Source organism: Acanthochromis polyacanthus, chromosome 21 (assembly GCF_021347895.1).
Source record: "Acanthochromis polyacanthus isolate Apoly-LR-REF ecotype Palm Island chromosome 21, KAUST_Apoly_ChrSc, whole genome shotgun sequence".
NCBI classification, from domain to species: domain Eukaryota; kingdom Metazoa; phylum Chordata; class Actinopteri; family Pomacentridae; genus Acanthochromis; species Acanthochromis polyacanthus.
The window spans coordinates 12440222-12456365 of NC_067133.1; the positions used below are offsets into that span (position 1 = coordinate 12440222).

A 16144-nucleotide genomic window follows, 5' to 3' on the forward strand; every position below is an offset into this window, starting at 1 on the left:
CTAAACAGCCCATCCCTCTGGCTGAAAATATGAAGGGGAGGGACCTGCTGGGACTTTTCATCCAACTGATTTAGCTCTACGACCTGGTTTCTGCGTCTGATTATTACTCATATCATCAGATGAATTAATCTCTGCTTCAAGGTCCTCCTTTGGTCATTGATTAAACCCTACAAACTCATATCTGTGTGTCAAAGTCACATATTTAGGAGTTTTTGTCAATTAAAATGATCCCTTTCTACATTAAAATGGCTTAAATGTGCCTGTACACCGTTGCTTCCTTTAGAATATGTAAATCTACGAAGCTCCAACCCTTCTCTCCACCTACTTCCACACACTTGCCACAGCTCGAGCACACCAGCTCACCTACAGCTCTATTCAAACACTACAAAACTACTCCGCATTACACAATGGCAAGCTGTAATATTGGAGTAGCTCAGACATACATGTTAGAATCGGAAACCAGTTCTGAAGAAGAATAATGATAGAGAAAGTGACACACTGCTAGTTGAAAGGATTGTTTGTTTTGGTTTGTTACGTATGAAATCCTTTAAGTCTCAATCTGTGTATTTGAGACCATTATGTCTTTTCTACTGTTATCGGTATTTTAAAAATGACCTCATTTGGTTATTTTTCCAAGGTACAAGAATTGATTTTCACTAGTGGGGGACTTAAGAAGCTTTTGAACAGAATGTTTTCTTTAGCCTGCAGATTCATGTCAAAACTGAGCCTGTTGTTATCTCCATTTTTTAGTCTCTTTAATCATTGCTGGCTCTGTTTCAAACCTATAAAATAATTTGCAAACAGTTATAACTGATTAAACCAAAACTTTTACTGACAGTAACACTTAGCAAAGCGGTATAAGATTATTTTATCATTAATAATAGTATTATTCTGTAGCTTCCTTCCGGATAATGTTGAAACCTGAGGGTCTGAAGTAAACCTTTCACCTCACTACTATGCTGTGTGGGTCAAAGACTTGTGATTACCAAAACATTTATGTGACTTATTGCACTGTGAGACACGTACTGGTGAGAATAAAACTCTGCAACACTGACAAGAGAAAAGCAACAAGAAACTGGCGATAAGCTGAAGGTGCCCTACTAAAAAAGAACATAAACTAGGTAAACTAATTCGTTTGTAAGTATGAAATAGATTAGCACTGAAAACTTTTGAATTTCATGTTTTCAGTAAGAATGGTAAATTAATTGTTACCTTCATCCTCTGGGTTTATCAGTACAGACACGTGATGACACGCTCAAATCCATGAGTTTATTTTGAAATCGAGCTGAAATCTCAAAGTTTACACTACTGTGAAGAATTAATGAATTATATAGAAATGTATGATGTAATGTATGTGTAGGGAAACTGAATGTACAACAACATGCAGCTGTAATGAGTGATGGGACACACAAAGTCAGATTCGCCTGTACAGTATATGTTTTTCTTCCTCTCTAACTTTCAATCTCATAAAGGGAATTGTAAGTGAGAAGCTAGAGTTAAGCAGAAGTATAAATTTGCTGTTAACTAGAAGTAAACATGAAGGAAGGGGGCTTTCTTTTCACTTTCTCTGGAACACTGCTGCCCGACACTGATGACATCTTCAGCTCCCGATGCTCAGAGTTACAAAAGTCATTTACAACCCGGCTCATGTCAGCTTATGTCATCTTTTATTAACCGCCTACCATCCAGGAAGAGCTGTGGGAACGTCCTTATTTGTACACTCACATATAGAAACTGCTGCTCCATCATTTAAATGGCAAATGCCCTGTAAAAACCCTCCATGTCACAATTCCTGACCTATTCTCTATTATCAATGCAGCTGAAATTCTGACAAATAAAAGAACTGTGCAATATGCATGGAGATCAGTAAGAAACATATTTAACAGGATGATTAACTGCAATAAAAAGCCCATCAGATGCAAATTTACACAGAATGTTTTTCTAGAAGTGAAGATCTTTGAATCCATCCAAGTTTGTTTGCACAATCTCAAATTGTGTTGATTAAAATTAATTAATAAATCAAAAAGGAATTCCAGGAGGATAGCAATACAAGAATAGCCATCTTTAAAACCCAAATACACCATAATAATTTTCCTATAATATTTCTATTTTTCTGGTTTTATAACTTTAATTGTTCACTAACGTCTTATTGTTAGTACGCATGTCTCTGTAGAAGCTCCGCCTCTAAGTCAGAATTGACCAATTAGGCATCAGGAAACTGAAACGGCGGAAAAACAACACGGAAGCACAGCAAAAATAAACAGGAGGAAACGACACGTCTGCAGTGAGCCACAACTCCCTCCACTAATTCACAATGAGCTTTAATTAGACATTTTTTCAGCAGAATTCAGACTGCCGCTTCGTTCAATTTGATAACATCGTCCACTTCCGTGTTGTTGTCGCTCCTAACGGTTTAAATGGAGGAAGATCCAGGAGTGGTTTTGGCCACAGAGAGATATGGCAGTGCAGAGTCCTGGAAGTATTTAGCTAAAGATGGGGTGCTGGAGAGGAGGATAGATGGGAGTGGAGGTGAATCAAGAGGAAACTCTGTTGTTGGAGTGTTTAAAGTAAGGATTTTTTGTGTTCATTTGCAGCTACATTTACTGTTCACACACATCAGACTGACTTTTACACGTTTTGTTTCAGAGTGTGTTTCTGCCTCAAGGCTACCCAGAGAGTGTCAGTGGTGATTATCTGCAGTACCAGTTCTGGGATACTGTGCAGGTAAAGTAGTGGATACACCAGAAACACAGATCATTACTAAATATTCCAACATTACAACAACACACAGATATACAGCTCTGGATTAGACCACCTGTTGTTTTCTTTTGCAAAGCTGACACAAGATTCTTAAGATACATGAAAACACTACAAGAAAAAGAATCTTGTTTGGTCTACTTAAAGACTCGAGACTTTTTATTCATTCATCACATGCTTATAACTTAAGGAGAGTGAAAAGCAAAATGCCTGTTCCATAAAACTGTGCAATGCAACAAGAAACCAAACAAAACATTTCTTACAATATAAGTTTGTATGACTTTGATTTTCTTATTTGTGGAAAACATTGTTTCCTTATTGCATCTTTGCATCTGTTGCTTTTTTCTTATTTGTTGTCATGTTGCATTCTTTGTATCTTGCTTTCCCTTTGTCAAGGCACTTTGTGAGTCCTTACTTTGGAAAGTACTATATTAATAAAGTTGTTATTATTATTATTACTGTGCTATGAGGCTGAAACCCTTCACTCCTACTCTTCCTTCTCTCTCAGGCCTTCTCCAGCTCCTTGTCAGGGACTCTGGCCACTCAGGCGTCTCTCAAAGGTGTTGGTGTTGGAAACCAGGAGGCGACAGTAGCTGCAGCTACAGTTACCTGGTTATTAAGAGGTAGAATAATTAAAAAATATATCAGAAAGTTGCATGAATCATGAATGGTTTGTACCATCCATGCTTGCATTTGAGTAACTTGCAAAGTATTGTTTCCACCTGCAGATGGAACTGGCATGTTGGGAAGAATCCTCTTCGCCTGGCGGAAAGGGTAGGCTCATATCTGTGTTTTTTCAGTTCAGTAAAAGTTTTGGGAGCTTTAATCCCATGTGTTGAGTTTCTTTGTCTTGTTCCAGGAGCAAACTGGACTCTGAGGCCAAAAAGTGGAGGTATGCATGCATTATATTTGGAAGATCTGTCAGTCCGAGCGTTATAATGAATCCAGCTAATGTCCTTTTAATTCTCCTCCAGACTTTTTGCTGACGTTCTCAACGACATTGCCATGTTCATGGAAATATTGGCTCCATACTTTCCTGCTTTCTTCACCTTGATTGTTTGCACTGCAGGGATATTCAAGGTGGAAAAAAAACAACTTAAAAGTGTAAAATGTGTCCTTCATTTAATCTGTCCCTGAAGCTAAATACTCGGTATCTAGCTAATTCACAGGAGTTTGGATTTAAAATTGCTGAGCCCATATCAGAGTTCTTTTTATTATTCATCTGATTATTCATTATATAATTCTAATCTATGAAAAAGACACTGGACACCTGAAACATAGGCTTGAATTAGTGGTTTTCAGACAGAGTAGCAGTAAACATTTTGAAAAGTAAGAAACATATTTATGCTACAAAAGTTGCATTTATCCATAAATGCTTTTTGCTTGCAACTGATTGGACCATTTCACGCCCAAGGAGCTGAAAATCAATGATTGTCGAAGGCAGAATCATTGTTTGGTTGAGCTGCTCACCTTAATTTAAAGCATCAAAAGTCAAAGCATTTCAAAATTACTTGTTTGAACTTTAAGTGCTTAAAATCCTTTATTTATTCATTATTAATAGTTTTCTACACTGAACAGATTGCAGATGTGGGTAGCAAATTTGTTCAAAATACAAACTGAAACTCTGATAAGAAATGGAGACAAGGAACCAAATTTAGCGTTTGTAATCATGTAATAAAACTGATAAACATACTAACTCTCCTTTGCTGTATTTACGTTAGACTTTCTCAAACAGCACTGTTGTGTGTTTCTCCAGTCTATCGTCGGAGTGGCCGGCGGTGCGACTCGAGCTGCTCTGACTGTTCACCAGGCTCGCAGAGACAACATGGCTGACATCTCTGCTAAAGATGGCAGTCAGGTAACTGGACTTGTATCTCCATCAGACTGAACTGATGTGAACAGTGAAGGTGTTTCACAGACCATGTACTGCTCAGTTGTGGTACCAAAGTCCATGCCATGTTTCCTTTTATTCTCAGTTATCTAGGTCACAGTAATCCGGAGTGCATCAGTGAAAAGCAACTGGACTTCTCTTTTTGGTTCTTGAAGAAGCTTCACTTCTTCCTCAGCCTTTACGTCTGCCTCAGTTCTAACCTGAATGATATTTATTGTAATACCATGATCACATGACTCACGTCCGGTTAATGGACAGACTCACATGCCTCGGAGTGCGATGGGTTGTGAAACTGCCTAGAGACAGATGACTCAAGGTGGTAATAGTGGTGAAACTATCTGGGAAGCAAACTCAGTACTGCATTAGAAGTACCTGCTAAGTGGTGTCATAGACCCCAGTCCTGTTTGTGGATGACTGCTTCTTTTCTTCTCTGTCTTGTGTTTCCATATTAACTGTCCTCAAAGGAGTGTCTCTTATCTTTCAGATGTAGGTGGACTGCTAAGTCTTGTCCTGTGTTTTGAACTCTCCACTGCATTGCTCAGCTTGTTTTTGGAGGTTGCTTTCTGCTGAAGCACAAAGGAACATGCATGTGTTGTTTCTTTTAAATATCAAAGAAAAGTAGTCAATGATATGAAGGTAAATATAAAGACACAAGCTCTTAAAGCAGTATTTTCCTGGGGTTGATCACATTCTACATAAAAGTACGATAGATCTTTTTACAGCAGCTTTGACCCGGGTACCACACAGGTTTTACTAATATGGTAAATAAAGGCTCTGTTCTGTTCAAGTGTCCCAGTAAACTGTGGTGCACGATCGCACTGAATACATTGTTTCTGTCTACATCTCTGTTTTACCTGCTGCTACATGTCAAAATGTCTCAGTTAAAAAAGCCTGCTGTGACAGAAACATGTTTCTAACTTTATGTATCACCCGATTTCTTACAGGAGACTTTAGTGAATCTGGCCGGACTGCTGGTCAGTTTGATCCTCATTCCCCTCGTCACTGACAATCCACTGTAAGTGTTGCTGTATCCATATCACAAGTACAAAATCATACACAAAAAAGCAGTTTTTTAGAGAATGACTGGAGTGTTTTTTTCAATGCAGATATTGTGGAACAGTTTATTAGTTATCAGGAGTATTGGTGTCCTTGATAACTAACAATATTTAGAACCAGGGTCTTTCTATGAAAAATCAATCAGTGCCTATAACCTGATGCCCGGAGAAACAACTGTTTTGTTTTGTTTTGTTTTACAGTAACTTTTGCATAGTTAATGAAGCCATGCACAAATTTACTTTTATACGTAATTGTTTTTGTTTTTTTGTCAGTATCTTTGACTTTCATAGCTTCATCAACACCGGAGACAGACACATAAAATGTTCAGAGATGAAAAGCACATTTCGGTTCTGTTAAAATAAGTGCCACCGCATCAATTATACGTCTGCTTCAGATGTCGCAATAAAACACCAAAATCTGTCTTTTGTTCAGCATGATTTTTTTTCTAGAAACAACATGAAGCACCACGGTGTATGTCACAGTTTCAGTAGCAAATATGCGGTTAAAAAATACTGGAAAAAAAATAATAAAAAGCAGACAATTATGACCAACCGCTATGTGCTTCAAGAGCCTGTAGTCTGTAAATTATTCATTGTATGAAAGTAAAACTATGTATGAAAGTTATTGTATATAAAACACAGCATTATTTATTTGCAATAAAATTACAAATCTCTGTTAAAATTTAGAATAACAAACACAAAACTTGATTGAATTTCTTTCATCATCAGGAATCAGATAAAAATAAGTGCAGATTACCAGAAAAATAGTGAATATTGGATCCCTTAGTTTTAATTTGAAACACTAGCTGTGCTCTCTTCTTAGAGGCTGTCGTGTCTTTCATGTCGTCCACCTGTCTTCTCTCCTCTGTCTGCTCCTCAGACTGACTCTCAGCCTCTTCTTCCTCTTCACCATCCTTCATCTTTTCGCCAACTACAAAGCCGTGCGTTCAGTTGTCATGGAAACCTTCAACGAGGCGCGGCTTTCCATCGCGTTGCAGCAATACCTCAGAGACAAACGAATCCTGAGTCCACGAGAGGCCAATCAGAGAGAGCCAGTATTTTTGGGTAAAATATAAGTATTTGTTGGCTTTGCAAGGAGCTGTTGGAGTGAGTCAGACAAACAGCTGCTGAGTTGGTGCATGTTTTATTAAATCACCTTCTGTTTCTTTAGAATTCGGGAAAGCTGTGCCAATCAAAATCGGAGTGAGGCTGCAGGAGATCGCACAGAGGTAATTTTGTATAAACAGTCATTTTTTGCTTGTACACATTTACAACTCTACATGTTTTCATGTAAAACTGCTTATTTTGCAGCCCAGAGGAACTCAGTTTGGCTTTGAAGGGAAACGACAGGCCTTACCTTTTAGGAATCAGAAACGGTGCGTGCCACCTTCTTCCACACAGCAGCAGATTGTTTCAGAGCCAAGTAACATAGTTTTAAAGTTATATTTTAACCCAGCTGTCTTCTTCTTAGGCTGCGTTTGTGTTTGTTTGGGGCCAGAAGCGTCAGTACATGATGAAATCAGAGCCATGTGCCAGGCTGTGTGGCTCAGCAGCAAGTTGAGCCCTAAAGAGTCGACATGTTCCTCACCAAAACAGCAAAGTGAGCCTTTACCTCCTTTTATCTGCATTCAAATGATGTTTAAATGCTACTTTACACACAGAGGCATGATTCTGCTTTAATTTCTTTTTTGAAAGGTCACTGGGAAATGGTGCACGAGAGCCACAAGCTGATGGACACAATTTTCAGTCCATTCCTTCGAGGTCAGCAGACACACAAAGCTGTTTTAACCTGCAAATCACCAGCTTTATCGCATGCACTTTTAATAACAGATCCATGATTGTGCTCAAATCATCTGCAGGTGTTGAAGCTGCAGGATGGGACATAAAGAGAACTCTGCTGGACTGGGACGAGTGGAGAGTCGAGTGGAAAACAAAAACCAGCTGAGCAGCTACTTCTGTTTGTTTATGTCACATTGATTAATGATTATTAAACAATGACATTTTGTAATTATTTGAGTCATTCTTTCCTGAAATTCTAATGGGTATAATCCACAGAGCAAAAAGTAGCAATATTTGTACAGAAAATTCTTTAAAAGTTTCATTCACTGTTACTTGAAAAAATACATTTTTTTGTGATGTTTCAGTGCAGACAAATGGTTTGGTACGAAGATAAGTCATCCTAAATGGAGAGTGGCTGCAATTCTGCAACCAATGAACATATCACACATACTATACAATTCTCAGACATATGTCGCTTAAAAGTGTCTGCTAAATGAAGCTTCAGAATTGTAGATGTGAATTACAAAAAACAGCACCCCACCGACTGTTTACACAGAATGGGTGAAATACAAAGATACTAAAATCCACAAGTGCTAAAACTGCACTTTTGAAAAATGCTGGAGTTACAGGTTGCATCTGGCATGCAGTGAAAATAATCCACAAATCAGAAGAAGAAGAATCTGCTTTATTGTCATTATACAGTGTACAACGAGATTGAAGAGCTTCTCCTTTTCAGTGCAAACGTAGCAGAAGGTGCAAGATAAAAGTCTTAAAAAAATCTTAAAGGTAGTGCAAACAGTCTCTATGTAGAAATGTACAATATGAATGTCACAAACGATAAATGTCTCAAAAAAATATATGAGAATATGCAGTTTAGCAAAAGAAGAAAGTTTAACAATAATAACAGTTCTCTTAAATTTACTCAAGGCTTTTCCCAGTGCTGTATAAAATACAATCAGCACCTCAGCTTCCACAATCTATGCAGGATAAATACACACATTTATAAATGAACACAGTCAGCAGGCCACATTGGTAAATTAACCTGGTTTACATGAAAGGCAAATAGAAATATAAAATATAAGCTGTTGAGTTTTTTTTTTTATCTCTTTACCGTAAAAAACAAAAATACTCAATTAAGCAGCATATACATGTGACATACAAATTAAATATATATAAAATATGTCACTTTCTATTCAAGGAGGCAGCATTGAACTTACAGAACCAATTTAGACACCACGAAGAAGAAAAACAAGCGTCAACATCCGCTGGATATAATGTACTGTCAAGTCAGCGACATTCTGTGGAGTAAAACAGGAAACAGCATGTTCTCTTGTGAAGTATTTAAGCGAAGTAATAAATGGTGTTCAATATAGTTCCTTCATGAGGATTCGATATAAAACAATAAAATAAAATAATTTCAAACACTCAAGAATACAAAATAATTTAGTAAGATTTTTAGTTTTTTCTCGTTAAAAATATCAAACACACAATACGACTATAGTTTGGAAAATCCCAACCGGATGTAGATTGCGTGTATCGTTGCTGGCTTGATCTCGTCTGTTAAGCAACTTTAGCTTTAGCAACAACATCTATTTGTTTGGTGGCAAATTGACCGAAATTGTGTAATAAATGGGAAGATATAAATGTGCCTACAAGTGTGACAACTCGAGTGATTCAGATGTTAAGTTTTTTAAGTAAGTATCTAATATTTAACGTAGTTTTTCTGCGATAAACCTACTAACTAGCTAGCAGAAGTAATAGTTAAGCTAGCAAACAAAAGTATCAACATCAACATGACCTGCATTAGCTTGATGTTAGTGTCTTCAAGTTGTTCCAGGACGTCCCAGCGTTTTATCTCAGCTACTATTATAACCGTAATTAATATTATACTTCTGCTATTTAAGAAAAGACAAAGGATAAGGTTTTTTTTGAATGAAGCTAAATGAAATACCTCAATCTTGCTCTATATATATATATGAAGTGCAGTTGCTGGGAGTAAATACACTTAACAGTCAATGCAGTGAAATATACTGATTTCTCACAGAAGAGTACTTCGGTCTAGATGGATTTTACAAGTATTTGAGAAATTGTCTTCTTGCCAAAGTGTTCAACACACTTAACTGAGGGGATACATGAGAGAATATCAGACTTGAGTACAAAAACGGTAATTAAATTGTGTTTTATGAATTGCTAAATCTACCTCTGTTTTATGGCTCGCAACATATAGTATGTGACAGTATATTAAATGATTAAGGATCTAGAGGATACCATAGTTGTTTTGTATGTTTTTTTAATAGTGAACATTTATTTTAATATCTTTAAATATTTTTTCAGTGCTACATTTCCTTCACATGGGAGAGAGTTGAACTTATCAGTATCCTCCTCATTAGGACTGTTTCAATGAGTTATGTTTTACTACAGGTTCCCCCTTTACAATCCCCGAAAACTCAAGAAATGGCTTGTCAACATGAAGTGGAAGGACTGGACTCCAACTCGCTTCTCTGTGCTGTGCATCAATCATTTTGAAGAGCAATACATCGACAGAACGGGCAAAAGTGTGACACTCCGAGAAGATGCAGTTCCCACCCTGTTTTCAGCGACTGACAACACACAGAAAAAGAGGGTTTGTATTTACAGTCGACACCAAAATAAAACAGTGAGAAAACTTGTTTCAGATGAAGACTGCTCCAGTAAAGTCCTCAACTTTTTAAGAAGCTTTTTTTAAAAAATCTATTTCATGCTACTGTCTTTGTCTCCCTGATACAGGCTCCCGTCAACTCAAGACGTAAACGACACAAGGTGAGATCATCCTTCACTGACATGGCATTGCTAAAATTACCTTAATCATGAGTTATTAGTTAACGTTCTTTCAACGCCGACAAGGAATTTATTCATTTGTGCTTACAAGTCAAACACGACAGATTTAATGCTGTCAGGCTGTTTTACTTTAATGTTAGGGCACTAATTGTGAACCACCACAAACTAAATTTCAAACATTTGAGCCAAATATGTGTTGTTTTTCTCTGTATTGTAATCCTAGCCACCTGGAGCCAAAGCCTCAGAGACAGATTCAGCTCCGTCTGCCACAACCGCTCCCACCACAGCAAAGCAGAGCGTCCAGAACAAAGAGTCCAACCAAACAGAGGAGGAGCCACCTGGGTATGTAGCTACAGACAGAGAGGCTTTGTGCTGTCTCAGCCTTCTGTCTCAAGTCAACAAGAACACCAACAATACCTCATCATGTAGACTTCATTAATGTCGCAGAAAAAGTCAAAAGGTATTTGCTACTACATCAGGGTTTTCTGCCATCAAAGTCAGTGGATTTTCTGCCTTTGTTCAGTACATTGTGTACAGTTAAATGAGATCGTTACTCTGCACACAAAGAGCTTGTTTACATTCAGTTAATAGGCATCAAATTGCAAGCTCTATTGTCATGTCATCAGTCAAGATTTACGGATTGTTGCTGTTGTGTTGGGTCAAACAAACAAGTAAAGTAAGACGTCATTATTGTAGTAATTGTGGTTCACTAAAATCTCCAAAGTTTTAATAGATCCAACCAGACTTTTTCGTCTTTGCTTTGTCAGAGGTCAGTTTCTCGTAAAGTGTTCGATCAAGACTCCTCTCTGAGAGGCCTGACTGCTCTGCTTCAGAGATGCTGAAAAGTGAAATTTGATTACTAAGCAGGGAACTTCACAAAATGTTTACTGTATGTCATTAAGCTTTGTGTCAGTTTTAAACGTACTTGGGAATTTACAGCATTAAAACACTTCCTTCTTTTTTTTGTGGCGCTCTAAAGTTGCTGCAGAGTTAGGATCCACTTCTGCCTCCTGGTCTTTGTGTGTATTTGGGTTTTAACATTCACCTCCTGAACTCTTTCTCTGGAAGTTAAGGTCGGATGGAAAGCTGAGTTAGCATCTCCAAGTCACATACGCCATGAAGACGTGACAATAAGTGAATCTCTGGCACAGAACCATTTCTCCATTATTAATCCTGCCAAATCCCATGTCATGAAATATATTAAAATAAGTCTAAGAATGAAATGCCAAAACTTTGTTTCTTTGTTTATATTTGCGAAAGACAGCAACACAAGACTTACTCAAAAATCTTTACACTGAGCAACTCACAATTTAAAGCTCATAATTCTAAATAATGTATAATTCATTGTCCACTCATTAATAACAACCTTCAAAATGACTGTTTATTGAGCCTTCAGTTGACAGTTTTTTTGTGATGAATTTAATCTGTAAAATGCGCTAAAACTGGGACAATGCTTCTTGCTGTGATATCCTCATATTGTGTGTTTTGTCTGACTAATAGTGTGAACATATTTCTTTTGCACGTATGAATACAGTGTATTTTAAAGTTTTACAGTGTTGGATCAGCTCGTGCATTTGTGTGATTTTTCAGCATCAGAAGCTGCAGAAATTTTGCACCAAAATGTCTGTTCTGTCGTTATTTATTAGTTCTGTACACATTTTGTTTGTCATATCTTTAATGTGTGTTCACATTTTCTGCTTTTATCAGAAACCCCAAAAAGTCAGACAAATGGAGGATCATTGTCGATGAGGGGTTGATGACCATCGAGTCGTTTCCACATTTCTTTCATGGTGATTACTGTGTACCACAGGTAAAATATGATCACTAATTACTTTGCTAACCTGATGATCTCATTTGTGTAAATGTTCTGACATGACGTTGTTGTCTGTTGTCAGATGTTTATCTTCAGTATTGCAGTTTGTCCTTTTTGTTTTTATTTGCAATTTGTCCCGCTCTCTCTATTATTTTTCATCTGCATCAACAGAATATCCAGTGGGCTCCAGATGATAATGTCACTGTGAGTATTGTTCATTTCTATAAAATACAGCATTCTGGCTTTTTTTAATCTTGTTTTTGTATTTTAAATTATGATAATTAAACATTCTTCAACAATTTTCCACAGACAGAGAAAAAAGACCCTGAAAATGTGATCGAGGTGGGTCTGCTCTAGCGTGATTACTTCGTCTCAGGTTGTTTACATTAATTATTTTCATGAAAACATTAACATGAATAATTTGCACAGTCTCAAGCAAATATTTTGCACATTCCTGCACACTGTACATATTTCTATTGCTTTTTGTTTTGAAATCCTTAAATTTGCTGTAGAATTGCTGTTTATTTCACTTATAACAGCTGCTGTTTCTTGGCTTGCAAATCTTCTTCTTATTTTTTTTTTTTTTTTTAAATACCCGACTTGTCAGCGTTTACTGTAATGCACCAAATTACCATGTCAGGCTCCTTATACCTGAAAACCAATGTGGCAGTAAAACTAATTCTGATTCTGAGGTGTTTTAATAGAATAATATGAAATACAGTAAAACTTTGCAACATTGGACTCCTGCATGATGTTCTGGTTGCAGGTGACGGAGCCGTGGCAGTGGTTGGGTCTGGATGTCAGAGGACCACTTCCCCAAACACTGAATGGACACAAGTACATTTTGACGGTGACAGACTATTACTCCAAATGGGTGGAAGCTGTACCGATGCAGTCGTGCCTCCCTTCACATGTGGCGAAGAACGTCGTGGACGTCATCGCCCACTTTGGATACCCGCTCAGGATCCTGTCCAGACTGCCTCACGACATAGTCCACAAGGTGAGTGCATTGTCACTGAACTGCTCATCAAACTTTAGCTTCTATCAGCATCAGAGTCGAAACTACCATTGGAAAATTCAGATCCTGCAGAAGTCTCTATTAAGCTGCACTTGGCTTCAATGAGACATTAGTGCCTAAAGTCAACCAAAGTATGTTGATGAATGTAGCAGCAGGTTGTCTGATGATGATAATTTGGCATTTGATCTGCAAATTAAAGGGAATTGTACAGATTGCTTCCTAAAATAAATAACAGCACTGTCCGAACCTTCCTACTCCACATGAAATAAGCAAAAACTCATTGGATGTCCATAATAACTCAAAGGTGTGCCTTATTTTGACATTATGGTGAATGAAGAATAGAAGCTAATGGACCATTGTTATGATGGATAAACTACAAGGGTTATGAGTTCTGACTAGAGGAGGAACTTTGTAATTTCTGGACAGAAAATTTAGAATAAGATCAAAGCTTTAGTCTTAAGTTGAAGTGAGAGGCTTTGTCGTGTTATCACATGGTTCCAAATAAATCTGTGGGGAGAATTGTGGCTCAGATTGTGGATTGTGATTCTGCTCCACAAGATCATCATATGATCATATGACCCAAAAGATCATCAGATGATCATCAAATGATCTTTGAACCTCATCGCCCAGCCCTAGTTGGAGGTAATTAAACTCATATGTAATAGTTATAATCCTCTTGTCAATTGTCAGCAGTATTTTTGAACATCAAAAGACCGTAGTCATACAATTGTCTTGAGTTGCGTGATAATATGAGGAAACATCCTAAATAACAAAACCATTGTTGTTTTATTTTGGCCAAGAAGAGCAATTACTGATTTCTCTCTCCAGTGCAACAGCAGCAAATCCCATGTTTTAACTATGAAATGCCCCAAACTGTTTTCTTCTGCTCACTTACCAGTACGTGTGTCTCCTTATAATAAACCACTATAATATTGTGTGAATGTGTCTTTGTTTCAGATCAACCGAGAACTGAAAGATCAGCTGAAGGTTACCGTGGCTCTCGTGGTCCATCATCAGCAGACCGGCACTGCAGATCTGATCACACCACAGCTGATTAACAGGTCTGTAAATAGAGCGCTGTGTGAATAACGTGACAGGATTTGTGTTATTTTCTGTTTGGAACATTTTCCATTATGTTTTCCTGCCTCTTTATTCTTCAGTATAAATTGGGCATTCTCTGTGTCACTCCTGTGGCCTCGTTTGTTCTGGTGTTTTTCCAATTGACACATTTTTGTCACACTAACATGACAGTAAATTGATGTAAAATATATTTAGTAATCTTAACATCATGACCTAAACAGTTCATTCTTTTGGATTAATGCAGCCTTCAAGACTAGGAAAAGACACATTTAATGTATATCTAAAATACAAATGTTAAAAATCGTATTGTTTTTGCAGTGAGTGGCGGTTTAATGGCTGCTTATTTTAAGTTCTATTACTGGATATTCTCGCATCATATTGACATCTTCTGTGTCTGTGGCTCCTCAACAGGATGGTCAGTGATCTAATAGAGGAGCATGCAGCTGACTGGGACGTTTACCTTCCTGCCAAGGTCGTCAGTCTGTGCTTCAAAGAGCATTCAGCCACCAAGGAGAGGCCTTTCTCAGTGCTCTGCTGTAGAGGACTAAAGCCTGTCCAATCCCCCAGAGGACTGAATGTGAGTGTAGGGTTTGAACATTTGAGCTTTCATAAGACTTTTCTTTATAAATATGACAAAATTACTTTTGTGTTTATACCTTTCTCTTCCAAAGCACGCTTATTCCAAGATCCGAGAGAGTGTTTTCAAGGTTAGATAGAAGTTCCTGCGGTAAGTTAAACACCTTTTAAGTTTTTGTGTGAATTCACAGAAATACAAGTTTTCTTCATAGTTTTTTATTGCAATACCAGTGCCTTCATGAGACAAGAGCAGCACATATAAAGTCTGGGGGTCAGTCTCTTTGCTCACTTTCAATAAAGCTTTGTTCGGTAATGAGGCAAACTGAAGCTTCACAGAATTGTTTACATTGGTCTATCTTCATTTTTTTCCTCGCTGAAACTGTTCTTGAAACTACATCTGACACCAGATAAGACCTTCTCTGCACACCAAGGTCAAGCTCTGCTCCTAGCAACAAACTAGGAGTGAATGAAAAATGTGACGGTTCTTTACACAAAACACCATGCAGTTAATACCTGAAACACATGTAATTAGAAGTAAATGTGGACAGAAATGGTAAAATGTGGAATTTCTCATCACTGTTTGCATTTATGTTTGAAAATTTAACATAATGTTCATTTTTTGGTGGTTGTAGAATATTTGAATCGTATTGATGTTTTATAGGAAGATAAAGTCATTAAATTTGAAAACAATCGCAGAGACTTTTACTGAACAGTAATATACAGCTTGTCTTATTTTCAGGTCACTTTACTTGGGAGCCAAACTGGACTCGGTGTCCTTAGAAAACCAGGAAAGAGGAATATTTTTCAGTCAAGGAAGAACTCTGAATCCCTAAAGAATGCCAGTGCTGGAATGAACAGTGGAAACCTCGATGGTTTGACCAGGAGTCTGTCGACTGAAAAGGAACTGCAGATGGAACCTCTACAGCTTCCTTCACTCCTCCAAGGACTCGCTGAAATGTTCCACCGGTTTGGTCCATAACAAGTTCTGGGGTTTTGTCTTTTTTAGTCTCTTAAGTCAGCGGAAGGTCATTTTCAGTCTTCACGTAATCATATTGATGAATGTAGCATTTTATTTCAGTTGTTGATGTTGGCAGGATAAACTAAATACAGGTCTTTAGCAAGAACAAAAGCTGATAAAACATTGTCATGTTTTATTTTTGGATACATTTTTTATATATATATATATATATATTTGCCACTTCTTATGTGTAAATTACTCCAAACAGTTCAAACATCTGCCCTGGCAAAGTTAAAGCAGCTGTGCCTGATCGGTTATTGCAGTTTGTTTATAAAATGTAAAACATGTTAATAAACTTTCTTTAAATAAAAATGTCTTTGTGGTGCTTGATTCAAATTAT

The 16144-nt window shown here is 37.4% G+C and overlaps 2 protein-coding genes across 2 annotated transcripts; both read left to right on the forward strand.

The window, feature by feature from the left end:
• Positions 1-2223: 2223 nt before the first annotated feature.
• On the forward strand, positions 2224-7711 carry rusf1 (RUS family member 1). The gene is made up of 14 exons (XM_022195145.2): positions 2224-2567; positions 2647-2724; positions 3266-3380; positions 3486-3531; positions 3617-3649; positions 3732-3837; positions 4514-4615; positions 5593-5663; positions 6584-6768; positions 6875-6932; positions 7015-7079; positions 7175-7303; positions 7399-7464; positions 7563-7711. Exons 1-14 carry the CDS (start codon positions 2418-2420, stop codon positions 7646-7648), a joined length of 1290 nt encoding a protein of 429 aa, XP_022050837.1. The 5' UTR covers positions 2224-2417; the 3' UTR covers positions 7649-7711.
• A 1301-nt stretch (positions 7712-9012) lies between these two features.
• On the forward strand, positions 9013-16116 carry zgc:153292 (uncharacterized protein LOC100003014 homolog). Its single transcript, XM_022195134.2, has 12 exons — positions 9013-9176; positions 9904-10105; positions 10249-10281; positions 10523-10641; positions 12007-12109; positions 12284-12316; positions 12422-12454; positions 12879-13112; positions 14088-14191; positions 14622-14787; positions 14882-14937; positions 15526-16116. Exons 1-11 carry the CDS (start codon positions 9112-9114, stop codon positions 14924-14926), a joined length of 1137 nt encoding a protein of 378 aa, XP_022050826.2. The 5' UTR covers positions 9013-9111; the 3' UTR covers positions 14927-14937; positions 15526-16116.
• The last annotated feature ends 28 nt before the right edge of the window (positions 16117-16144 follow it).